The sequence below is a fragment of the Thermobia domestica genome, chromosome 7 (genome assembly GCF_964235325.1).
Source record: "Thermobia domestica chromosome 7, izTheDome1.hap1.1, whole genome shotgun sequence".
Lineage (NCBI taxonomy): Eukaryota > Metazoa > Arthropoda > Insecta > Zygentoma > Lepismatidae > Thermobia > Thermobia domestica.
Window position 1 is genome coordinate 233,520,554 of NC_137460.1, and position 25,227 is coordinate 233,545,780.

Consider the following 25,227-nt stretch of genomic DNA (forward strand, 5'->3'; position numbering starts at 1 on the left):
TCCCCCTGCCTATCTTTTTCCATTGTAATTTTTTAGGTTCCCCCTCACTTTTACCCCTGATCACAACAAAAATATGTAAGGGTCTAATTTGTACCCCGTATGGCACTTCCCGGGTGTTAAATTGCTTGCCTTTCCAAGGGTTAATGCAACGTAAGATACCCTAACTTGGTTTAATAGATTCTAAACCGAGTGTTGTTATAGTCAGAGAACTTGAATTTACAGAAAATAACGGTATTAGAAAATTAAGTGAATTTTTTGAGTTTTACGTCCCACGATTATGCCGGTTAGGCTAAAGAAGACGGTGATAATGAGAAATGGATGAAAATGGTGAAATGAAGAGTAGAAGGAAACAGGAGAACACCGAGAAAACTCACGCAGACGGTGCTTGTCTACCACAAAGTTCACTGGGCGCGACCTGGGATCGAACCAGGGACCCAATATACCAGAGATAAACGCTCTACCACTTAGCCACAGGGGCTCCATAATGGCATTAGATAAGTCTGGACTTTCATTTTATGTGTACTAGTTGTTTTATCCCTCCCAACTCTTCTGCTCGTCTACAAACCGCCTGCACAAGCGCCATCTCTTGACGTCATGTAGGAGGTAATACAGCTAGCGACAACTATAACCTGCATGTGAAATTGTGGGAATAAGACTGATGCTTCTTGTGTTTACAAGAAGGTTAAGAGCAGTGACGTATTTTGTGAGCTACCGGTGGTAGCTCTAGGATATTACAAAATAGTTATTATAATATAAACTAAATCATATTTATAATTTTATACTTTGTTATCTTCTTTCAATGATACAAGTTTCTGAGAATTGTATGTATGTAGAAAGATCCCAATAACTTCTTTGCACGCCGTCTGTCTCGCTAACTTAAGAGTCTTCGATCTGACAAAGAAGCAGGAAACAACTCTCTAGCTACTACAGCAGAAACCATATCAGTACATTCCCCTTCTCTCCACCAACGCCCACAGTGTACGAATGGGCTGCCAGGTAACAGCAGTTGCCTTTAGAGAAATCGATTTCTTGGCAGAAAGCGAAGAGTAAAGGAAAATTACACGCGTAATAACAAGATATTTTGGGGGGGTCTCTAGGAATTGTCTCGGACAACTTGAGCCTCGTTTCGTAGCAGTTTGCGTCAACGCAACGAAAATTTTGTACTGCTTATAAATATGTAGTCACTGAGTGACGCAACTTTTGAAGCATTATTTTAAATTGTTGCCTTCGTACAAGGCAACTGCCGTTGCCGTCACTAAAACGGTTGCCGTCACCGACCGCTCTCACGCAACTGTCAGTGTCCGTCAGTCGAGGAAAAGCATTGCTTTACATTGTAGCATTCAAACGGGGACACTCCAGTGACCGTCACCGCACAAGGTTGCCAGTGTATCTTGATGCCAGTGTATGTTAAAAAAAAAAAAAATACTGATCAGACGAAGCATGCACACTTGACCTTTCCGTAACCTGCACTAGTCGCGGGTTTTTCTCCCCTCCCCAATGGGCTACCAGTAAGGCTTCTTCGTTTTCTAAACGCCTATTTCAGCGTTCTTTCTTACTTGGGCAGCTTCCATTTACTCTGCTGGGTATCGTTAGCACCTATCCGAAGCAAGATGTAGGGATACTTCATGGAAAAAATGAAGGTAGAAATGTACGATCGTTTTTCCGTAATACTAAGATAACATGAGACTTACTAGTGAAGATAAAATCATATTTATCGACTTGATAAATGAAAGTGTGTTGTTAGGTTTTTTTTTTTTTTTTTGTTATTTTGAAGACTATAATAACGTTGAAACTAAACTGCAATAGTAATAATAATAATAATAATAATAATAATAATAATAATAATAATAATAATAATAATAATAATAATAATAATAATAATAATAATAATAATAATAATGTGTTATAAAGATTAGTGGTAGCCCAAACCATGAAACCAGTATATGTCACTGGTTAAGAGTATCCAAATATTTTTGAGTAGATGGTTATGCACCATAGTAGCGTTACTTACACACTGATGTATTTTTGCTTCATAATAAGGATTATATTAAGTTACGAATATGTATTGTCAGGAGTGATAACTTGAAGTGAAGTGAATACGAACAGTTTAGCGGAAGACCGTCCAACCTTCCCATCTGCTGCACGTGCCATTAATGGCAGAGTGAATAAAATCTGACTTTTCTCTACTGCTAAACATTTTTTCTTTTGTTCAGGTCACCTATAGAGGTGGTGAGTTAGACGGAAAGAGTAATTATAGACTCATTGCAAACAGTAGCCGAATACTGGCATTTCTAATAGAATATTGCTACCCTTCATGCGAGTCTCTTAAAATGATGGGAGTACCCCTTCGGAATGTTGCTACCTATCTTAAGAGATCGTTTACTATTTTTTTTAAAAAAAAAAACACTTCACCCTAGGCGCGGTACGAAAGTAAAACGGGGGAATGTCTTTAAGCTTTTCAAAATGATCAGGATTTCTATTTATTTGATCTTAGTTCAATTTTATTTTCTATATTACATTTTAACATTTAACAGGAGGGAGAATTAGGGTCGTTGAGTCTCTTGAATGTTACATTTTTTTATGACTGAATTTCTTGCAAAAGGATTGTTTTTTCTTTCTTTCTTTTAAAATAAGTGTGTTTCGTTTTATAGTGTGCAACTACGGTAGACTTCAAAACAATACAAATTCAATACTAAAACTTGAAGTAGTACATCTACAAGTACTGGTTGCAAATACAGTAATAACTATCAAAAAGAGAACCTCTGTTACGGAAATCGATTTCACATCAAAAGGCCAGTACTCACTACCTCTTACTGCTTTTACTCTCGTAGCCTACGCGCCTTTGGCGTGGGAGACCAAATTCGGTTCCCGGAGGGATCTCATGTGGTTCGGATTCCACGTTTACCACTAGGTCCCATCTCATATAGCCTCGCTGCTGAAAGGGACGTTAAACTCAAAATCACCTCAACTCAACTTTTGCTCTCTAGAGATAAACATTAAAACCGGAAGTGCTCATTGATGTATATCACTTCCGGTTGCAAAAAGGAATATAAATCAGAGGTGAAACATATTTTTGGTATTCAATCAATATTTAAAAAATACCTTATCGCTAACTATTTCAGTTTTATCCATTATGCGATCTGTGCTGCAACCAAGAAATCGTTGATTTTCACCATTCCCGTTTCAATTATTATATGAAAGTTAAGACAAATCACTCTTAGAACGCTGAATCTGTAAAAAAGAGTTTTCCGATGCCCCTTACCGTCTTTGATCTATGGAAAACCAATATTGAAACCGGAAGTACTAGTGAATTTCAACCACTTATGGTTTTGGCAGAGTATTACGAATAGTGACGATACGTTTCCGGTCAATCGATTGAAAAAAGAAAAGCATTTGTCCTTATCTATTACTGTTTCCGTTTTACAGCGAAAACGTTGAAACCAGAAATAACTCATTTCAACCACTTCCGATTTAAAAGACAGATTCACGAAGGATATTGAATCTTCTCTGGGAATACTGAATCGATTGAAAAAAAAAAAAACTCGATATATCTCATTGTTTTTACTCTGACACTTGTGGACAGTCAGTCAGACTCAGGCAGGGGCGGATCCAGGGGGCGATCGGGGCGATTGCCCCCCCAGAAGTGGAAACTTTATTGTTTCATATATATATAAATGAAATCCATACCAGAGTTTGGAGCCCTTAAAAGTAGCATTATGACAACCCACCGCTCCAGTCGGTCCTGGATCCGCCCCTGGACTCAGGGACACGCGGATGGATGAACATAACCGATCGATAAGACTTCCGAACTTACAGCATAGTTCGAAGTCCAAAAATGATAAAAAAACTCCATTGTTTTACACTCAAAATTATACACGTAAACGTAACTGCGAGCCAAAACCGACACACTTTTATTTCAAAGGGAGATTTTGCATCCCGTTTGCATTTTTCTCAGGATGCATTTTTCTCAGAAACAAGTAATAATAATAATAATAATAATAATAATAATAATAATAATAATAATAATAATAATAATAATAATAATAATAATAATAATAATAATAATAATAAATCCACTAAAATAGTATGTCTGGTCAACTTGATTCACAAATAGTTTTTCTGTGATTGTCTTTACTGTACCTTTCTCTAAGGAAACTTTCTTTTTCTTCGCTGCAGCTACTTTCCCGAAAACTCGCCAGAGAGCAGTTGCAGCGACTTGTACGCTAGTGTCACCTACACACTAAAGTGTAAGTAGTAGTCTCTTTCACGAGGAAGTTTTTCTTCAGTGATAATATTGACTGAAATGACTCATCAATTGCATTACATTATACTTGCATACCAAGTAAACTAATTACTTAGCGCCAAAGATCACGAATGGTATGGGTGGCCAAATGGTACATATTGAAATCAGGAGAGTCATTTCAGATTTTGCTTGGGGGGTCAAAACCCCTTGATATAAGTAAAATTTCGCGCTTTTGATTGATTTACTACTATTCTATTGATAAATTGTATATAAAACTCAAACTCCGGGGGGAATTGCCCCTCGCTACCCCCTAAATGACGCCCCTGATTGAAAGATCTGGTTCACAAACTAGAAAGTTATGAAAGTACAATTCTAAAATATTGTCAAGCACGAAAAGTTGAATAATATTAAATATTTTATTTGTCATCAATACCATTGCAGTTAGCTTGATTTCTCACTATTTTATAGATTCTAAATTCTGTTTTGTTTGTTTGTTTAGTTCTACAGTGAAACAAGGCCGAACTGTGTAATGCATAGACAATACTCAGCTGCAAACGCACGATTTCTGAATTTCTATAGCTACACCCTACCGAAACTCGCTTTTTGTTACTGCAAGCTTTTTCAAATTGCCGCATCAACACTAAAAGTTGTAAGTCACACACCATATAGAATCAATCCAAGGGACTTACATACCAAAGGCAATTGCATTAAGCATTGATTTCACGGGTACAACCCTGTAATTTCATAAAATACAAATAAGACACAAATTGCTAATATACAGAAACAGAAAATAATGAAACAAGCTTGTGGTGCAATAAATGATATAATCTACTATATACTGTATAATCGTGCAGAAAGACATATCAGAGCGACACTAAGCTGCAAATGCACCAACCACTCAAAATACACTTGTTAAGAATGTTTAATATGTATGGTATTGCTTTCAGTGATGTAACTAGAGGGCACAAACGGAGGTTGTTCTTCGGGTGCCGGATTGGGAGGGCGCAGAATTGGGCAAATATTTCAGGGAGTGTTTAGGTTTGGTTGGTCAGGGGTGGCGCTAAGGCGAGCTCTTGCCCAGGGCGACTACTAGTGTATTTGCGTCCAGGTCTGTAGCCAGCCAAAAAATGTAGGGGGGGTAGAAGTTTGGGGGGCCAGGCATTTTGGGTCAGTACTAACATAAGATAAAAGTGAAAAATTTGGGGGAAATATTTTCCCTAACAATTAACCTCTGAATCAGTCAACGCCCTTGATCAACGTTCACGGAGTTGCTGGAAATTAAAAACTTAGAATGTGTAAAGTTATTACGGGAAAAAAGGTGTATCATAAAGGATTCAACTTTTGAAAATGCCCGCCATTTCTGTCGTAATAAGTTGGTAGCACTGAACGTTACACGATTTACATCTGTTGCCTTTGTGGTTAATAGTCACGTAGCGCCGCTATGATCGTCACCTGTTTTCTCTACGGATAGGAATGGAACGCATTGAGTTGGGTTGATTTTGAGTTTAACATGCCTCTTCAGCGAGGCTATAGTCCTTGAGCCAGACCCCGAAAAATGGGGTGTGTGGTTTCATTTAGAGGAAGTAAATGCCACCTGCATTTCTGAGTAGCTAATATTCTGAACTTTCAGATTTGGCATGATACTTTTCTGAAAGCGGTAGCTTTCAGGGGGTAAACCCCCCCAATTTAGAATCTTACAGACATTTTTTACTTAGCTCAGTGGTCTTTTGAAATACCTATATATCTGTCCACTTTAGTCATAGACCAATGAGTTATACCTCGTTTGATTTGGAATTAAATAGGCTTTAAAGTGATGTAACACACTTACCTATAGTACTGACGAAAGGGAAGTAATGAGGGAAAAATTAAGAAAAATTCCCTAAAAATTCCCTTTTTACCATTTTCTTCTCTTATTACGTGGCAACACTGCATGAAGAGTAAAGGACACCTATATTTCATATTAGCGAATACTATAAGCTTTCATATATGGTATGATACTTCACTGTGGGTGGTAGCTTTCAGTTGCTAAAACCCCATTTTTAGATTTCTAATGAAAATGGTAACGAAATCCCGTGGTCTTTCGAAATTCCTCTAACTATGTTCGTTATGATCACAGAAGTAAAAATTACGTCTCTTTAGTTTTAGAATTATATAGGATTTTAGATGATTAATACAGTTTTCAATAGTACTGACGAAAGGGAAGTAATAAGGGAAAATGTAAGAAAAATTCCCTAAAAATTCCCTTTTTACAATTTTCTTCTCTTATTACGTGGCAACACTGCATGAGGAGTGAAAAACTCCTATATTTCAGAGTATCCAATACTGTAAGCTTTCAGATATGGTATGATACTTCACTCTGGGTGGTAGCTTTCAGTTGCTAAAACTCCCTTTTTAGATTCTTAAAGAAAATGGTAACGAAGTTCCGTGGGCTTTCGAAAGAGAAAGATGATCGTGTAGCCCTACCTGGAAATGTGCCTGGTAAATTTACTCACCTTGCTTGCGATAACATTGATAGGTTGGAGGAGACCCTGTCTGGAGCGGGAACCACTCATCGTGTGAATGGAATAGCAATACAGTTAGAATCAAAGTCACAAATTAGTAATCTGGTTACAATAAAAATAGCATTAAAGACAAGACAACGAACTTTTGTTGGTGCCACGAAAGAGCTAACGCCTTACATTCCTGGGAAAAGAGTTGGTCCAGTTATGATTGGGTATGATGATCCTATTTGTGAAGAGTTCGTTGCAGCGTCAAGGTCTAAGAATTTATTTTGGATTATCTTGCGGTGTATAGATCCCCAGAATCAGCTAATTCCAAGTTGGACTGGATTCAACATCAATCTACTGAGGGATCGTGAAATTCAACCAACAAGCATTAGCTACCTAACAACAATAAATTCGCCAGCAAGCAGTATGACTACAATACATAAGATACTAAATCGTCCACTCATCATAAAGAAGCAACTACAACTTCAGTCTTTAGTTCTAACTGCAGATCAAGCTATTTATTCAAAAGCAAATGAAATTGTATGCAAGAATACTGAAAAGTACCGGACAATAGTTTTAAATCTTGGAGGATTGCATACTATTTGTAACTTCATGGGCATAATCGGTAGACCATTTCAAGATTCTGGCTTGCCGGAACTCTTATCCGAATCAGGAACTGTTGCTGAGAGGGATCCATATTTCGAAGTTTACAAGGGAAGCACTATAACCGTGCTATTCGTATGCACAAGCTAGCATTTGAGTCACTGATGAGAATAATCCTCAATGAATTCCGGTTATGGTTACAGTCCGAGTACATAGATATCTTTCCTGTGCTGAATCTAACATATCTCAATTGTTCGAGGAAATAGGAGACGCCACTACTGAGCAGTTATCTCAAATTTTGTCAGAACAGTCTTTTGTAACAATTTGGAAAATGTTTGAAGCATATTTGGACCATCTAAGGCACGAAAATGGTGACCTATCTTCCTTTTAAATATCCTACGTCGATATGGTAGATGTTCTTTTAATGACAGTTCGCGCAACAAGAGAAGGTAACTGGCCGCTTTATCTGGTAAGTATTCGAAAGATGATCCCGTGGTGTTTTGCATATGACCATCTAAATTATGCACGCTATCTTTCGGTATATTACAATGAAATGTTAGGTCTTGAGAAAAATCATCCAACTGTGTATGAAGCATTTCAGAGAGGCGAGTTCTCCGTCCAAATGGGGACAGTCAATCCATGTGGGAAAATTCCTGCAGACCAAGTGATTGAAGAGACTGTCAACAAAGATACCCAAGGGCCTGCTGGAATAATCAAATTTAGCACCAGGCAAGCTGCTGTTGAAAGGTACTATTTAGTTTCAGATGTAAGGGCAGAATTTCTACGTATCCCTAGAGAAGCCACAAATTCTTCGCTAAAAAGTAAAATCACTCATCATGACCTTTCACCATCGAGAATCAAGAAGGATGAAAAAAATGTTTCGTCGATGGTTGAGATATTGACGAAGGAATGGACAAATCCTTTCAAGGAATCTAATCTGCTAAATATATCTTCTGGTATGGTAGCTTCTGTAGACACCACAAACAACTTACTTAATGCTTATGAGAAAGGTGAGAAAGCATATAAGAACTATAAAGAGCAACGCCTCCAGAAAGGTGTGCAGCCAGGGGCATTCCACGCTCCAATGCGTAAGCAAGGATTAAAGACGTTTGCCCATTCAAAGAAAAGTAAAACTATTAAAGTTAAAGGGAGAGACGTTATTCTGAAAGCAGGCAGGGGTATTTTTGCCCAGATGGCTATAATAGCTCAAAAAAGGAATCTGAACATGAGGGAAGTGCTTGTTTATCCTCTTAGACCATTACCTTGGTCTCTGGCAACGCCACAGGGAACCATTAGGAAAACCGTCAAGTCAAAGTTGATGCATATGTTAAGTAGAAACTGCGAGTCAGAAACAATACCGGAAGAGACTTCAGCATACATTGTTGACGCAATGAGCCAGGTGCACAAATTAGTGGAAGTACCTAAAACATTTGGCCTCCTAGCAGAAAAGTTACTTTCAAAAATATTACTTGATTCTGGTCGTTGTCCTCGTGTTGATATCATATTTGATACCTATGAAAGTAGGTCTATAAAAAATGCAGAAAGAATGCGGAGGGTCTCTGAGGACAGTATGTATATTCAAAACATCACGGCTGGACATCCAGTCAGAAACTGGAGAAAATTCTTGAGCAACACTAATAACAGATATGAGCTCATTCACTTTCTGTGGAAAGAATGGCAGCTTTCAAAGTATACTCAAAAACTGGGTAACAAAATTGTGTTTTTAACATGCGAGAAGGAGTGCTGTCAACTGTCTTCAACATTACCAGTGACAAACATTCCAGAATTATGGTCTTCACAGGAGGAAGCAGACACAAGACTTGTGCTTCATGCGTTTCATGCTCTTAGATCAGGCTGCTCTACCATTATAATCAAGATACAGATGTTGCAGTCATAGTACTGAGCACCTTTGACGAACTAACAAAGCATGGAGGACATTTTCCTGAAGAGTGGAACATCTAACCGTCTTTGTTAACACGATATGAACAAGATATATCACGCAAATGGGGAAAACATTTGTGCAGCCTTAGCAGGATTTCATACTATCACAGGCTGTGATACAGTGAGTGCTTTTGCTGGTAAGGGAAAGTGTAAAGCTTTTACACTTTTTAAAAAGGGAGAGTTTGTACAGGCACTGAAGGAACTGTCAGAAAGTTTTGAACCCAAGAAAGAGACGATGGATATAGTAGAAAAGTTCGTTTGTAGGTTGTATGGTCACAATGTGAACTCTGTAAATGAATCAAGGTACTCGCTGTTCTGTGCAAAGAAAGGTTTAGTTGAATTCCATCTGCTACCACCATGCAAGAAGGCTCTTGAGAAACATACCAAGAGAGCTAACTACCAAGCAACAATTTGGAAGAAAGCACTGGAAGCGAATCCTGACATACAAAGTCCCAATCTTCATGGCTGGAGGACAAACGCATCGGGTGAGCTTGATATCGATTGGATGGATTGTCGGCCTGCACCAGAAGAAGTGATGGAGCTGTTGTCGTGTACGTGTGCTAAGAACTGTGTGCCATCCGATTGTGAGTGCATGAAACATGAATTAAAATGTACTGACATGTGAAAAATCCAAACATGTGCCAATTATCAAGATGAAGAAATATCTGAATTGTTAGACGAAGTTGTAGACTTAGATGAAGATAAATGAATCAAAATAAAGGATATAAGTATTCAACAAATACTGTGAATATGCAATTGGCTACAAACTATATCATAAGACACGCCTATTTTTCCATGTGATTATTATTTACATGGCTTATTTGAATGATGATCAACATAACTAATGTAATGTAAATAGAATGTTATTTAGATCTTGATATGTGAAGAATATTTCTAATTATGCTATAAACATTACCATACTGAGTTACGAACTTCTCTTTAACCTACATACCGCCATGATATTTTACAATCAAAATATTTTCAAAGTTAAAATATTATGTTTTCGAAATGTTTATAAAGCATATAGATCTATTCTCTTCCACCATTCAGTTCACTTCAAACATCAAGCAATTTACAAAAGGTCTGTAAAAAAAAAAAAAAAAAAAAAAAAAAAAAAAAAAAAAAAAAAAACTGAAAACATAACCCCACTTCCTGCCTCCGCTTATCTTTCCCTACAGAAACTTTAGAATTTTCTGATCTTTCATGGTCAGTTATTCAATTATATAAAACCAGGATCAGAAAATTTATTACAGTTTTTTTTACATCAACTTTTCTCCAAATCATTACTAAATTTTCTGCCTCTCAAGGACTAAAGAATCTGCAAAGGGAGTTTAATTCCTTGAAAGCTACCGCCCACAGGCAAGTATCATACCATATCTGAAAGCTTGTAGTATTGGCTACTTTGAAATATAGGAATTTTTCACTCCTCATGCAGTGTTGCCACGTAATAAGAGAAGAAAATTGTAAAAAGGGAATTTTTAGGGAATTTTTCTTACATTTTCCCTTATTACTTCCCTTTCGTCAGTACTATTGAAAACTGCATTAATCATCTAAAATCCTATATAATTCTAAAACTAAAGAGACGTAATTTTTACTTCTGTGATCATAACGAACATAGTTAGAGGAATTTCGAAAGACCACGGGATTTCGTTACCATTTTCATTAGAAATCTAAAAATGGGGTTTTAGCAACTGAAAGCTACCACCCACAGTGAAGTATCATACCATATATGAAAGCTTATAGTATTCGCTAATATGAAATATAGGTGTCCTTTACTCTTCATGCAGTGTTGCCACGTAATAAGAGAAGAAAATGGTAAAAAGGGAATTTTTAGGGAATTTTTCTTAATTTTTCCCTCATTACTTCCCTTTCGTCAGTACTATAGGTAAGTGTGTTACATCACTTTAAAGCCTATTTAATTCCAAATCAAACGAGGTATAACTCATTGGTCTATGACTAAAGTGGACAGATATATAGGTATTTCAAAAGACCACTGAGCTAAGTAAAAAATGTCTGTAAGATTCTAAATTGGGGGGGTTTACCCCCTGAAAGCTACCGCTTTCAGAAAAGTATCATGCCAAATCTGAAAGTTCAGAATATTAGCTACTCAGAAATACAGGTGGCATTTACTCCCTCGAGATGAAACCAGACACCCCCTCTGGCTCAAGGACTACTATATGAATCGGGATCTAGTAATTAACGTGGAATCCGAACCACATGAGCTTCCGCTGAGAATCGAACCCGGGGTTCCCACGCCAAAGCCACTTAGCCACGCAGGAGCTTAAGAATGGAACGCTTCACGACAGTATAAATGTAGTGAATGTTGTGTAGAGGTTGTTCGAAAACTCCGTGCAATGTTTGGTCAACATAATGTACCGAATAAATTGACTCTGATGAGATTGATTGCTAAATTTGAGAAAACATGTTCGGTTGTGGGCATTAAACCCTCGGGCCGTCCTCGAGTTAGTCGTTCTGCGGAAATCATCACCATCGGGAGTGGTTGTTGTAAGCCCGATGAAGCGCTCCGTTCCTACATGTACATGCACTATTCGGAGCTCCGTAACTACTAAGTACAAAGACAATAGATGAAAATCGTGTAACGTTCAATGCTGCAACTTACTACAAAAAATTTTCGGACATTTCAAAAGTTCCTTTGTTTATGGGACATCCTAAATCTGAGATAATTCAGAAAGATTTGGCATAATTTCATCTAACATTTGATATCATTCCTATTCTACAATCGGGTAACACCAAATTAAGCTATCATTATCAGTGGCGAAGCGTAATCCCATAAGTAGGGTAGGCCCAATAAACTAACAATACAAATAACATTTAATTTATCATAAAATGTTTAAAATTATAGTCAGAATTCTATTTTCCTTATTGAGTTAAACAAAAAAATCTATGTATTTTAAATGGCTGCAATGAAATTGCGCACACTTTTCCGGTTTTACCAGTTCTATCTGATAAGCCATTGACAAGCTGTCATAATGTATAGGATTGTGCACAGAAAAATTAAGCAATGTTGTCAGATGGACTTTTTTTCTCTTCTGTTATGTAAACCTGTAAGAAAAGGGCAGCGGAATACCCGAAACAAGGGTCCAATAAAATTACTAGGACTGAGCTAATTTAGAAAATACAGAGGAATTAACACATAAGGATAGAGAAGTTATATACTATATTCGAAAAAAAAAAACACCAGTTCGTCCGAGAAATATTACAGAAGCTGTTCAGTAAATGATTGAAAGAGAAGTTAAGTTCAGTTATGATGGAGAAAAGTTTCTATTTATGAATGAGGAAGCTACGATTATCGTTCTAACTTGAGCGAGTAACATTAGGTACGAACAATGATACCATTTACTGTACATAGTCGTAGTGTCTAAATGTCTGTACAAAATTTCAAGCTTCTATCTTGAATAGTAGGGGCGGGAAAAATATCAATAATCCCCACAATGGACATATTACCCTAAAAGACCCTGATCTCAGAAAATTTCCTGTGACATCCCTATTTATACTAGGATCATAGTTTGCCCATCATTTTCTTTAGAACAGAACTGCCTTTCAAACTGTACCATTCACATATCTCCATCATGTATCTGAGGAAGGAAAATCGCGAAAAAATGGGATTTTTTTGTAAAAAAAAATCACTTTTTTCATTTTTTTTCCTCTCTGGATCCCCCTCGTGCTAACGCAGAGATCTAAAAAATCTGGTAAATACTACTCGGTGGACTGAATGTTTGCGCAAAATTTCAATCTTCTAGGTACAAAAGTAAGCCCGCCAAAATAAATAAATAAATAAGTAAATAAATAATGAAAATAGGCCTAGCAAAAAATATTTGTTTAAAGTTATGACGTAATCAGCTCCTATGTCTCGACGCAGGAAGACGTGGAACCATACGTAACGTGTTCTACAATGCCTCTAGACTTGGAAAAACAAAAGAAAAAGAAACGAAGTACAAACTTTATTGGTTTCTTTTAAATCGAATAATGAAGACACTAATTTAGTATCTAAAAATAGGTATTATAGGGAGCTGGCTTTAATGCGAGGCTGAGGAATCCAGAGTTGATTGGCAGGTTCCCCACCCCGTCGTCAAGAAACGGCCACTCGACGGTCCTGGGCAGGGTTGCCAGAGCGTTGTCAAAAAATTCAGCTAATACTCACTTAATTCAAAGAGTTTATGCAATTATGCAATCCCTATCGAAGATCGCTGTATACGTGGACACACGCAAATTAGGCTGTGATAACAAATGCTTCAGTTTTTTTTCTCCCTCGCTGCTTCGTCGCACTGCACTATGACCTTCCTTATTACTTCTCTAGCTTTGCTGTGTATAGTTTGCCCTCTCTTACGCTGTGAAGCCATTGTCAAATGAATAATAAGCAACAAAACCGCAACCACAACAGTACAGAAGAAATAACCAACTCACACTAACTCTTCAGAATGAGATTCATGTGACAAATTTTTAACCCTGGCAACGCTGACATATAGAAAGAGGCTAAGGGAGTATTGCAAGAGTCAGGCAGAAAGATTTTTTCCCCCTTTACCTCAGCCCCCGCTGGTAAACAAGCTAGCTCCCTATAATACTAGAACTTCAAAGGGTTAAGGGTGATACATGTTCAGAGTATGAGACAAGAAAATTTTAACATTTGGATTGTAAATTTGGAGGTATCATGACTTCTTGTATCTACTGATCAAATTATATTTCGTTAATCCTCAATATAATATGTATTTTATTTCTAATTTCTGTTGCTAGCCTAGTCTGAAGGAAAACCTTGTTTGCACACAGATTTTAAATTACCATTGTGGCAACGCTGGACAAAAATCTGTGTTCAAAAAGGCCAACAGAGATTTGTGCACAATTTGGGATCTAGAGTGTACGCAATCCAGTTGCTCCCTTTTAAATAACTTTCTTAGCTTGTTGTAACCAGTGTCATTTATATTTTGTATACCACTGTGTGCAAAATTTTCTTACCTTGTTACCATCTTTCTCCGCAATGTTTTGGTTTCGGTATTGGTCTGTGCTCTTTAATAACGCACTTATTTTCCAATAAACATTGAGAAACTGGACTTTGCAAAAGAAAATCCACTTTCTGTCTACTCTGGCATTCTGACGACAATACTTACACGAATATTTCTGAATTATTTACAAAAATACAAACACACAGGCACACCTATTTCCCGCTCATTCTTAAACAAAGCGCTATATAATTAGGGTTACAAATTCGTGGGAATCCTACTTCCGTAAAACTACAGTATTTCCATTTTAAAGATTTTCGTCTTGGTATAGACCTACTAGTAGCGTTTTATTATTATTATTATTATTATTATTATTATTATTATTATTATTATTATTATTATTATTATTATTATTATTATTATTATTATTATTATTATTCAACAAATATTTACATGAGGAAAATACGCAATATTGTATTAATGGAATATTCCCATTTAGCTCCACTACAAATATTTTGAAGCGCAGTTCATATTTTCTTCTCTCTGGAATTTGCAGGGCGATGAGAGGAATTTTCTTTTCACTTGTTGTTTTGATTTCCTGCAGATTTGAAAATGGATTGAACGAAAAAGAAAGTACATTCTTAGCTGTCAAATTTCCTGGATACGATTTTGTTATTTGCATCTCCCACTTTAATGTAAGTACAATACTGCATTTAATTAATGCATCACGTGATAATGACTTCACTAGAAATGTTAATGCTAAGAAGGAACTTCATTTGAATCAATCCAAGATATTTAATATTGTATTCTATGCAGTGGCATTGTATTCTATGCAGTGGTTTAATATTGTATTCTATTTAAGGGGGTGGCTTCCGGGCTTAAGCACTCAACAAAATTTTATCACAACTTTTTATTGTATTGCAGAATTTTTACATTTCCAGGAATAAAGTTAGCAAAGCCCCTCCAGGAACAAGTAAAGCCCCCCCGAAACAAAATCGTAAAAAACCCACTGATTTTATGAAATGGAAAACTCAATTAAAATTACACACATTATTATCATTTTATCCTATACGGTAGCGTTGGTATTTTTATACATTTGTTTAATGTTTCAGAGTTATATTCTACAAGCTATTATGAAACAGGCCCCATGTAGGAAATTAAAATAGCTACACTGAATAACTCCTGAGAGTATATACCTAAATTAAATAAGTTATCACTATTAGAAATACGAAATTCTACACTGAAGCTTCTTACTCTGTTAGCGAAATCATTTAATAACATATTAGCATGAATAAACTCCCAGAGGCGAGCCTTCACACGTTCCCAAGAATTCGTGCAATCCCCAGCGATAATAGCTTCGCTCCCTGAGCAGCATAGTCCGTCAACCTGTCTAGCGAGCTGGTAAAGCTCAAAAGTGTTTCCAACCTACTATTTTGTTACCGAAACCACCGAAATATTGAAGTATTGACTTTATTTTATAAGAAACCAAAGATAAAGAAGATATATAGTAAAATAAATAGGGTAGGCCCGGCCTCAGACCCTCATAGTACGCTTCGCCATTAACTTTATTCTTCTGCATGGTTGATACATAACTTTCTCAGACCATCAGCCCGATTTGAACTATATATAAAAAAATATTTTTCATGATAGTATTGTATAGTTAATGAAATCTTATTTATGAGTGCCAAATAATAATTTTTATTTGCAGGCAGCTGATGTGAAACTAACCCTATTCTACGAGACACTTTGTCCATACAGTAAGGCCTTTGTCACGGATCAACTCTACCCAGCCTTTGTGAAATATGGCGAGCGGATAGCTATTGAGTTCATTCCTTACGGAAATGCAGTTGTAAGTATTCATTTATATTCATAACAATCTTAAGTAACAATACAATGTGAATAAAACAGTTATTATTACTACTAGTATTCAATTACATTTCCAAGGTTATTTTAAAAATTTCTTAAGAATCTTTCCGTTAGAATAAAGTTAAAAAGAGGTTCTAAAATTGACTTTTGTGGTATAGTACCATTTATTGTATCTTCAATTGAGATCTAAAGTCTTCATAATATCCAGTCGATGTATAAAAATATTTTGAACTATTGCATGTTTAATTTTTAAATACATTTAGTCCATATTTGTGGTTCTAATAGATTTGTGTTTCATACAGCCTTTGGGCAACAACCAATACAGATGTCAACATGGCGAATTGGAATGCCACGGTAATTACGTCCAAGCCTGTGCTATAGATGTTCTCCGCAATGAGACTCCCATCGTTGAGTTTGTCCATTGCATAATGGATACCTCAGTCACCTATACAGAAGAGAGGGGACCTCAAGTAAGTACTTAGTTTATATTTTATTGAAAGTAGTGTGTGAGCGTCACTCTGAAGAATATCCTTGTGGTGGACACACAGGGATATCCGCTATCGTATCCGTAGGTTTTCTCGGGGTACACTCCTTTTTTTTTTTACATTGTCATTCCAGCAATTTTTCCATCATCATTCACTTGCCTTAATCATTTTTTCCTTTAGGCTACAGGCAGGCCAGTAGCCAGCCCAAAAATGTAGGAGGGCCAGGGCCCGGCTAAAGTTAGGGGGGTCCCGATCCAACCATATTATATTTCATCACCATATTATAGTCCATTTGCAAGCTTACCACGAAACTTTTAGAGGGGGCAGCAAAAATTTAGAGGGGGCCGGCCTCCTAGACCCCACTTCCGACCCCCTTCATTTTTAATTTTCATTTTCTTAGAAATGTCCGTGTGAATGTTAGGAGAGCAGAAATAACAATTCTATCTGTTAATTAGAAGGGCGTTTTTACATAGTCAATGGAATACTTGAATACATAAATTCTCTCCTTCAGGATAATAACAATTAGCAAAAAGTATTACTGTTGGATTGGTTACGAACGATAGGCTTTTGGCTCTGTAAGAATTCATTTTTCCGAAAACTACGCTTAACAATGTGCCCTCAAGATATCTGATTTCGTTTAGCTCGTTGTGACTATGAATTGATATATGTCTCAAATTTGGATAATCTCAAGCGCGCACCCAGAAATGTTTGTTCGGGGGGGGGGAGTACAAGCTTTTAGGGGTGTCCAATACTAGAAGCTACTACGTCTATGTAATATTGAACGTGCATTATTCTGCACCCGAAAAGACGATAAGTAATTCTAAAATACTTTCCCCTATATTTTCAGAAGAAAATGATAGAATTAGATCGCTTTTATAAGAGGAGAAAGACTACAGATGAAGTGTAAGACCAAATTTTCATGCTACCTCAATCATTTCCTTGTTAAACAATTACAGTTTTATTGAAAACATGCATAAGTGTACGTTGTTTTAGGAAGTTCTTTTGGGCGTGGATCCGGATCTGGTGAACCTCCCGTGGTTGCGCCCCTGGACAATGTTAACCAAAAATTAAAATTTAAAAGAAGTTAATGTTAATTTTGGACTATGTCTTATTCAGTATATTATGTACTGTCGTCTTGCTGGCGCCATGAGTAAGAGCGTGATAAGGGTACTAAAGTGCCATCTTCAACATAGTTGGTGGCATGATTATCACATATTAGATTTGCATACTGGCCCACTAATATGTTTACTGTAGTTAATAAAGTTATCCAATGGGGCATCAATAATAATTGTATTACATAAAGTATTATATGTATCAAAGTGTGTATATTCGCGACTTTGATTCCATATCGGTCTTCCGTCTCCCCTTTCCCCCCATTTGCAGGAAATCCTGCAGGCGATTCTGATTCATTAGTATTGTCTCACCTTTTACAGTTTGTTTATTTATTAAACTCAAATAAAATTGCAAAATTAGAAAAAGAGGTATTACATTTTATTATTAGCGTTTTTAAGTAGTTTCTTCTCGCAAATTTGGACAATCTGGTAATTCTTGTTAGGTACGATATATTGTAGACAGGGATGTAATGGAGAGAATACGGCATATGTTAGGGATGCGCACGAGACAAGATTTGAGGCTGTCTTGTCTCGAAAATGTGCTGTAAAACTGACGTCTCGACTCGAAAAATTATATTTTTTTTACTGGAAGAGCTGTGTCATGACTCGAACTTTGTCAGGAAAACTCTGCCTCCTCTCGTCTCGTGCACATTCGTAGCGTATTCGTATATTGCAAAGTATACTTACTTTCAATCAACGATGTAATGGACAGTATACGGCATAGGCCCATCTGATATTTGTACAGTGCAGAGTAAACTTACTTTCAATCAACGATATAATGCACAATATACGACATACAGCCATCTAATATTTGTATAGTACAGCGTATACTTACTTTAAATCAAGGATGTAATCCAGAGTATAACGAGTATACCCATTGAATATTTGTATAGTGCAGCGTATACTTACCTTAAATCAAGGATGTGATGCATAGTATATGGCGTATGTTCATCTAATATTTGTATAGTGCAGCGTATACTTACTTTAAATCAAGGACGTGACGAAGAGTATACGGCGTATGTTCATCTAATATTTGTATAGTGCAGCGTATACTTACTTTAAATCAAGGACGTGACGAAGAGTATACGGCGTATGTTCATCTAATATTTGTATAGTGCAGCGTATACTTTAAATCAAGGACGTGACGAAGAGTATACGGCGTATGTTCATCTAATATTTGTATAGTGCAGCGTATACTTACTTTAAATCAAGGATGTACTCCAGAGTAACGGCGTATACCCATCTGATATTTGTATAGTGCAGCTTATACTTATTTTAAATCAAGGACGTGATGAAGAGTATACGGCGTATGTTCATCTAATATTTGTATAGTGCAGCGTATACTTACTTTAAATCAAGGACGTGATGAAGAGTATACGGCGTATGTTCATCTAATATTTGTATAGTGCAGCATATGCTTACTTTAAACCAAGGATGTAATGTTGATTATACGGCGTATACTCATCTAATATTTGTATAGTGTACCGTTACTTACTTTAAATCAAAGATGTAATGGAGAGTATAAGGGCAGCTATACACTATTTTTTGCAAAAAAAAGTAAATAAATAAATAAATAAAATAAAATTAAATAAAATAAAAAATAAAAAATAAAGAAAAAAAAGAAAGTCGAGCGTATATCTATTAAAACTCTGAATATGTATTAGTTACTGGATCAGTTATTGTACGACACTTCCTAGAAGCATATTTTCACACTAGTATTTAGCTGATATTTTCTGAAGTGCGTTAGAAACATATGTCTGGAATTATAAATTTTACCGATTTTTACCTGTGTTCTATGTGTCGAAACAAATATTCAGTTTTCTAAACTTAAATACATTTCTTTCATTACTTTCCTGCAGTGTGCTCAGAGCTTAGGCATTGATTACGCACCAATTCAAGATTGTTTGGACTCTGATCGTGCTGATGTGCTGATGAAGATCTACTCAGACGTCACAGAAAATCTGAACCCAAGGCTTTTGGGAGTACCTTCTTTGGCCGTCAATGACGTAAGTAGTTTCAATAAACATTCTATAATTTCTGTACTTCCCTTATCATTTTGCATGGTGTCACCAGATCTTTCAATGTATTTAATAACAGGGTACATCATAAAACAATGTTGTTAGTTTTTTCCCCTGAAACGTGAAATGTTCCTATTATATGTAAAATTTCCCGCCAACTAAAATAGATAGGTTCTCGGTTGAAATATAGCAGCGGTACTTGTGTGCGTGTCAAAATGAAAAAATATAATGGACTCTATGTAGAGTCGGTTTTAGTGTCGTATTAAGAATTTGACTAATGCGTGATGATAACTTTTCTATTTAGAAACATATTACTGACCTTAGCAACGATTTATATAGAAAAGTGCCAACCATAACTTTTCCGCAGGATTGTCCAACCACATTACGAGAAATCAAGGTATGAGTGGGAATAAGGAAATACACCATGAACCAAAACAGGCAATAAGGGTAGGGCTGGGTACATATGGGGTGTCGTATCATTTCGATGCCATCAAGTTTCTGATTTTTTTTTTTCGAGTCGAGTGTGGTTTTGCGTTATCCTGTTTCAGCACATCGCACTTTCGGTTCTCCATTGTAGGATATTTTTGGCGTAGTGCAGTATTCATCCACTCCAACTATTCGGAATAAAAGTCAGCATTGATGGTATGACCGTTAGGAACAAACTCGAAGTAAATTACTCTTTCGTAGTTCTATCGCACACAGACCATGACTTCATGCATGAAACCACCCTATTTGACGACCGGTTCTGGAAGTTGGCCCTTTCACAACCACTGTTTTTGACATTCGGATTTGAAATGCACCCATTTTTCGTCACATGTGACGATCCGTTTCAGAAAACGCACATCATGCAGATTTTGTAGAAGTTGTCGCCACACATTTACTTTCCTCTTAACCTGAGCTGGAGCCAATTTATTTGGCACGATGCAGGAACTCCGATGTTTTTTTCCCGAGTTCATGAAGGTGACGCACTACACTGGATTGGAACACACCGAAAGGCTAAATAGATCCTCTGTGTGTTTTCATGTATTGCGATCTTGGAAGAATGAATCGTTTTTAGGGAGTAGAATGCAGCTAATCATATAAGATGTATACATAGTAATTGACACTTATGCGTCCTTTGAAAGACCAACGGAATACAATAAAGGTGAGTCCCACACTAATATAGAACCGCTGCCATGTTTAACGATAGAAAGTAGTCAATTCCGCGCATACGCCTCTTTTGGCATTCGCAATACACTAACTCAGCATGTTAAAGACCGTATTTTCTTTTACTCATCTACAGTCTACGTTTTGTATTTTCAGGATATCTCTTTCATGCTACAGCATTGGTAGTCGTATTAACCCTAGAACTCATACTCAAAAAACTTTACACTATTACATAGGTGGGGTTTAGTAGACCCCATCCAAGTATCTGAGTCGGAAGTAATTAGTATAATCTCATGTTTCGATCACTATAACATAAGGATATTATGTGCTAGTAGTACTAATGTTATTTTGATATCATTTGGCGACAAACATATTCAGTATTTTATTGTAAGAAGTATAGAATTCACCTTAATATTTAGATTTAGCTAACATTTTAACATGTTATTTTTTCTGAAGCTATGTTCTTCCCTTCAAGATTTGTGCAATATAAAATTTCATTAAACATCTTGGGTAATAAAATATTCCCATGCGTCCTGGTGAGTAGTTTTAAGATTGCGTGCTGGGCTGAGTGTGTGAATCATATTTGTTGACAAGTCTGAGTCATAGGATTGGGAGTAGAAAATCATACTGTACCATCTCTTCCGGTTAAAATACTTGATGCACCGGCTTCTGAATTCTAAGACAAGTTTCGTTGCCACTAGAAAATTCGGTTTCACTTGAACTATTTGTTACGGATCGCGTATCCTGTGCATTTCCGAAGTACCCATCTGTTTCACTCTCCTCATGATTATCTTCACGACTTTCCTCGAAAAATAAAACTCCTTCTAGAGGGTGATGTATATATTTCCTGAAAGCTTGGGTCAAGGTAAGATCAAAACCGGTGACTGAAATTGGGGAGGTCTCATGTACGTATTCTGTGTGGGGGCAGCACTTTACTCAGTTATTAAAATTTTAAGCGTGCCCATAAAGTCCGTTCCAACCCCGAAAAATCTAAAACGGTGAGACAAATATGAGAATTGAAAAACATGTCTTTCATCATTTCAAAAGTACAACGTATGAAAATAAAATAAATTTTCCCGGGTTCCCCCTCAGGATCCCAGACGGGGTCCAACTCAAAATTTTTAATGGAAGGGGGATCAACTTGCATTTCACATGAAAGTTGGTGTTAAATGAAATAAGATAAATCAAGTCTTGACTCTCTACGATAAGACTGTGCAAAATAGCGGTGGGTCAAAATATCAACAAATCTTCATTGCAAAGTCTTTGACCACTCGTATGAATCTGAAACGGTGGGATAGGTGTAAAAACAAAAACACGGATATGTCATTATTTTAAAAGTATAATGATTCAAAGTAAAAAAAAATATGTTCCAGGGTCCCTCTCACGGTCCCAGACGGGGTGCAACTCAAAATGTTGTAATGGAAAAGGGGTTCAAGCTGAGTATCATATGAAAGCTAATGTTAAGTGAAAAAAGATGAAACAAGTTTCGACTGAGACTTGATTTATCTTATTTCATTTCATCAACTTTCATGCGAAATGCAAGTTGACCCCCTTTCCATTTAAAAAATTGAGTTGGACCCCGTCTGGGACCCTGGGGCAATTTATTTTACTTCGATACGTTGTACTTTTGAAATGATGAAAGACATGTTTTTCTATCCTTATATCTGTCTCACCGTTTCAAATTTTTCGGGGTTGAAACGGACTTTATGTACACGCTTAAATATTTTAATAACTGAGTAAAGTGCTGCCCTCAAACGGAATGCATGAGATCTCCCCAATTTTGGTAAACGGTTTTGATCTTACCTTGACCCAAGCTTTCAGGAAATATATACATCATCCCCACTTTGTGGGTTCAGGTTCAAGTACATCCCGGGTGAGACACAATTCCTTTAAAGTTACTATCTTCTGAACTCACTGAACCTTCAGGTTACTTTTTCTTAGTTTCAAAATACGCCGACTAACCAGTGAAAATGAGTTCTAACATCAAATTACACTCACTCGTAATAATGTAATACAACTTGCCATAAAGTAGAGTAGTTCTTTTATGAATTGATATTATTAATAAAAGGGGTTTATTGTTAGCAGGAAGTTCATAAATGCATTCACAATCCCGGAAACTTACAGCAAAAAGGGCTACACAGAGAAAAATCACAAAGCAAATACCGGTACAATGGGTTCTTTTTATAGTCAAATACATAGATGAGTTTTTGTTTGATAGATGAATATTATGTTCTAAAAAGAAGTTAATTTAACAATTAAATTTACGAATCACCTGTAAAAACTTAAGTATAGATTTCCAGAATGACAATAAAATGCATTTATTTAACAACGTTCACGTATAGCATTACAAACAAAGAATCATTTCTTGTTGGGGTCTGAGAGACCCCAGATATGGAAACTTAGAGTACTGATACAATATAGCAGAAATCTACGAAATTGTTGTTTGTACAAGGCTAATATTACAGTAAGATGCAAAAGCACGTTTAGATATTAGATGTCACGAAAGTTGAAGATTTTATGCAGATTTATTACTTCACAAAGCACTTTAATTTTCTCTATGGGGTCTGTCAGAGGTTTCGAAATCGGAATTCGACTGCAAATGTTGAGGTTATACAGCTCTTGTCGGACTGTGATTGTAGAAGCAGGTCGATTTAAATGTTGATTGGATTCTGTAATCAATTCCGTCAAATTATGTATATTTCTTTGAGACAATTCTTTTCAATGCTCAGTTATTCCTGTCATAAGTGATCCGTCTACTAATCCCTTCTTTGATGGTGACTTGCCGTGAATATTTTATGCTATTATCACGCCTTGAATGCTCTTGCTCTCAGTATAGTTATATAATACATTAGTTATCTTGAGTAGATTTGTTCCAAATAATTGCGTACTTAAGATTTTCCCCCTTTGAAAACCGGAGAAGTGTCATAGCTACTTGGCATCACCAACATCTGCGCGGTTGCATACATGAATCCGTACTGCAGCGCCTCGCTTTCTTCTCACTATCACAAAATACAGCTACAGTGCGCGAATGTTCAGTGTTAGTAACTCACAAAAATTACACGCTGCAGCTTATGAGTGTTTCCATCATTTTGATTAGTATTCGTAGGTATATTACGTTAATAAACATTAAGAAACAATAAGAAATACGAGTATACGTTTTCGCTTTAACAGGTGTCCAATAAGTGTCAAAATACAAAATGAGCGGGCAAAGTAAAATGTTTAACATGTCGTACACAGACACATGTATGGATTTCAATGCTTTTAAGAAAACATCTGCACACAGAGAGATGCTCAGATATGAACAAAAAGCTATTTTTTCAGTATATTAGTTATTATGTGATCAAACAATAAATTATAACATTAAGGGGATGTCTACCCACTTGCAAGTGTTTCAGGATCCCTATAAGATAACACGTAGATATTTCTATGTGAATATTTAACAAGATATTGCACTTACCGTCTCAAAATTTTCCATGATATTTTCCAACAGCAATACCTATATGTTCATGGTTTCTGTTTTTGATTTAATGCCCCAGATCAATTTAGATTAATTATAATGTATACTTCCGTTTACACTTGGCAACGTAGAGGATAGAATTTCTCCAGGAATTGAGAGCTCTCTGCTGAACCTCTAGCCCTAATAGTCTTCGCGTCACGTGGTAGTGATTTATGAGCGCTTCTGGCTAAAAACAAATGTTGTCTCTGTTTCTTTCTTTTTTTTTTTTTTGTCAAAAACTTGTTTTGGGCAGCTTTGTCCTCAGTTTTGTCCACTGCCTCTATCGAGATAGCAGTTATACAATGGAGATCGTTTGCAGATCTCATAGCAGATAATGTAACATTCTTTGAAGAAACTCGAAGACTGACATACGAACCGCGTGACAATTTGGGTAGGGAATCTGGAGCGTTGCAATTTTGTGTTCTGAAGTCCGCCTTATCACACAAGACGAAATGACCATAAACAAGAGACTTGTGAAGGAAGAAGGAAAATGTTCTTAGTAATTGTATCCAATTCTTTCCACATTTTTCACCTTTCCCCCGGAAAGATCCCTTAGAAAAGGGAAAGAGGGGAGGGTGATTTTGTGACCCTTGAGTTTTAGAATAGTCTTGAAACGAACTGCAAAGTGCACTTACTGGAAATTCTACTGTCGTTGTGCTATAATATCTGTGTTGCAAGAAGTGTGACAAAATGAAGGAATCAAAGAGGAAAAGAATTTGGTACTCTCTCCTTCCAAAAAAGAAGTCTCGCCAAGCTAATTCATATGTGTGGCCGATCTCAGAGTATGGAGTTCAGAGACTGGATAGTTAATATTTACCATTCAGGATTACCTTACAACCAATTAAATTCCATTTTCACGTAGCTTGGGCTGGGTTT

At 36.6% G+C, this 25,227-nt stretch overlaps 1 protein-coding gene across 3 annotated transcripts in view; it reads left to right on the plus strand.

Moving 5' to 3' along the window:
• LOC145690738 (GILT-like protein 1) overlaps positions 1 to 25,227 on the plus strand; it is a 146,759-nt gene that overhangs the window by 117,008 nt on the left and 4,524 nt on the right. For all 3 annotated transcript variants that reach the window (XM_081765922.1, XM_081765921.1, XM_081765920.1), the window contains exons 2-4: positions 15,937 to 16,077; positions 16,397 to 16,564; positions 19,551 to 19,697. In XM_081765922.1, coding sequence (XP_081622048.1) covers positions 15,937 to 16,077; positions 16,397 to 16,564; positions 19,551 to 19,697 — 456 coding nt within the window. The remainder of the gene's footprint in view (positions 1 to 15,936; positions 16,078 to 16,396; positions 16,565 to 19,550; positions 19,698 to 25,227) is intronic.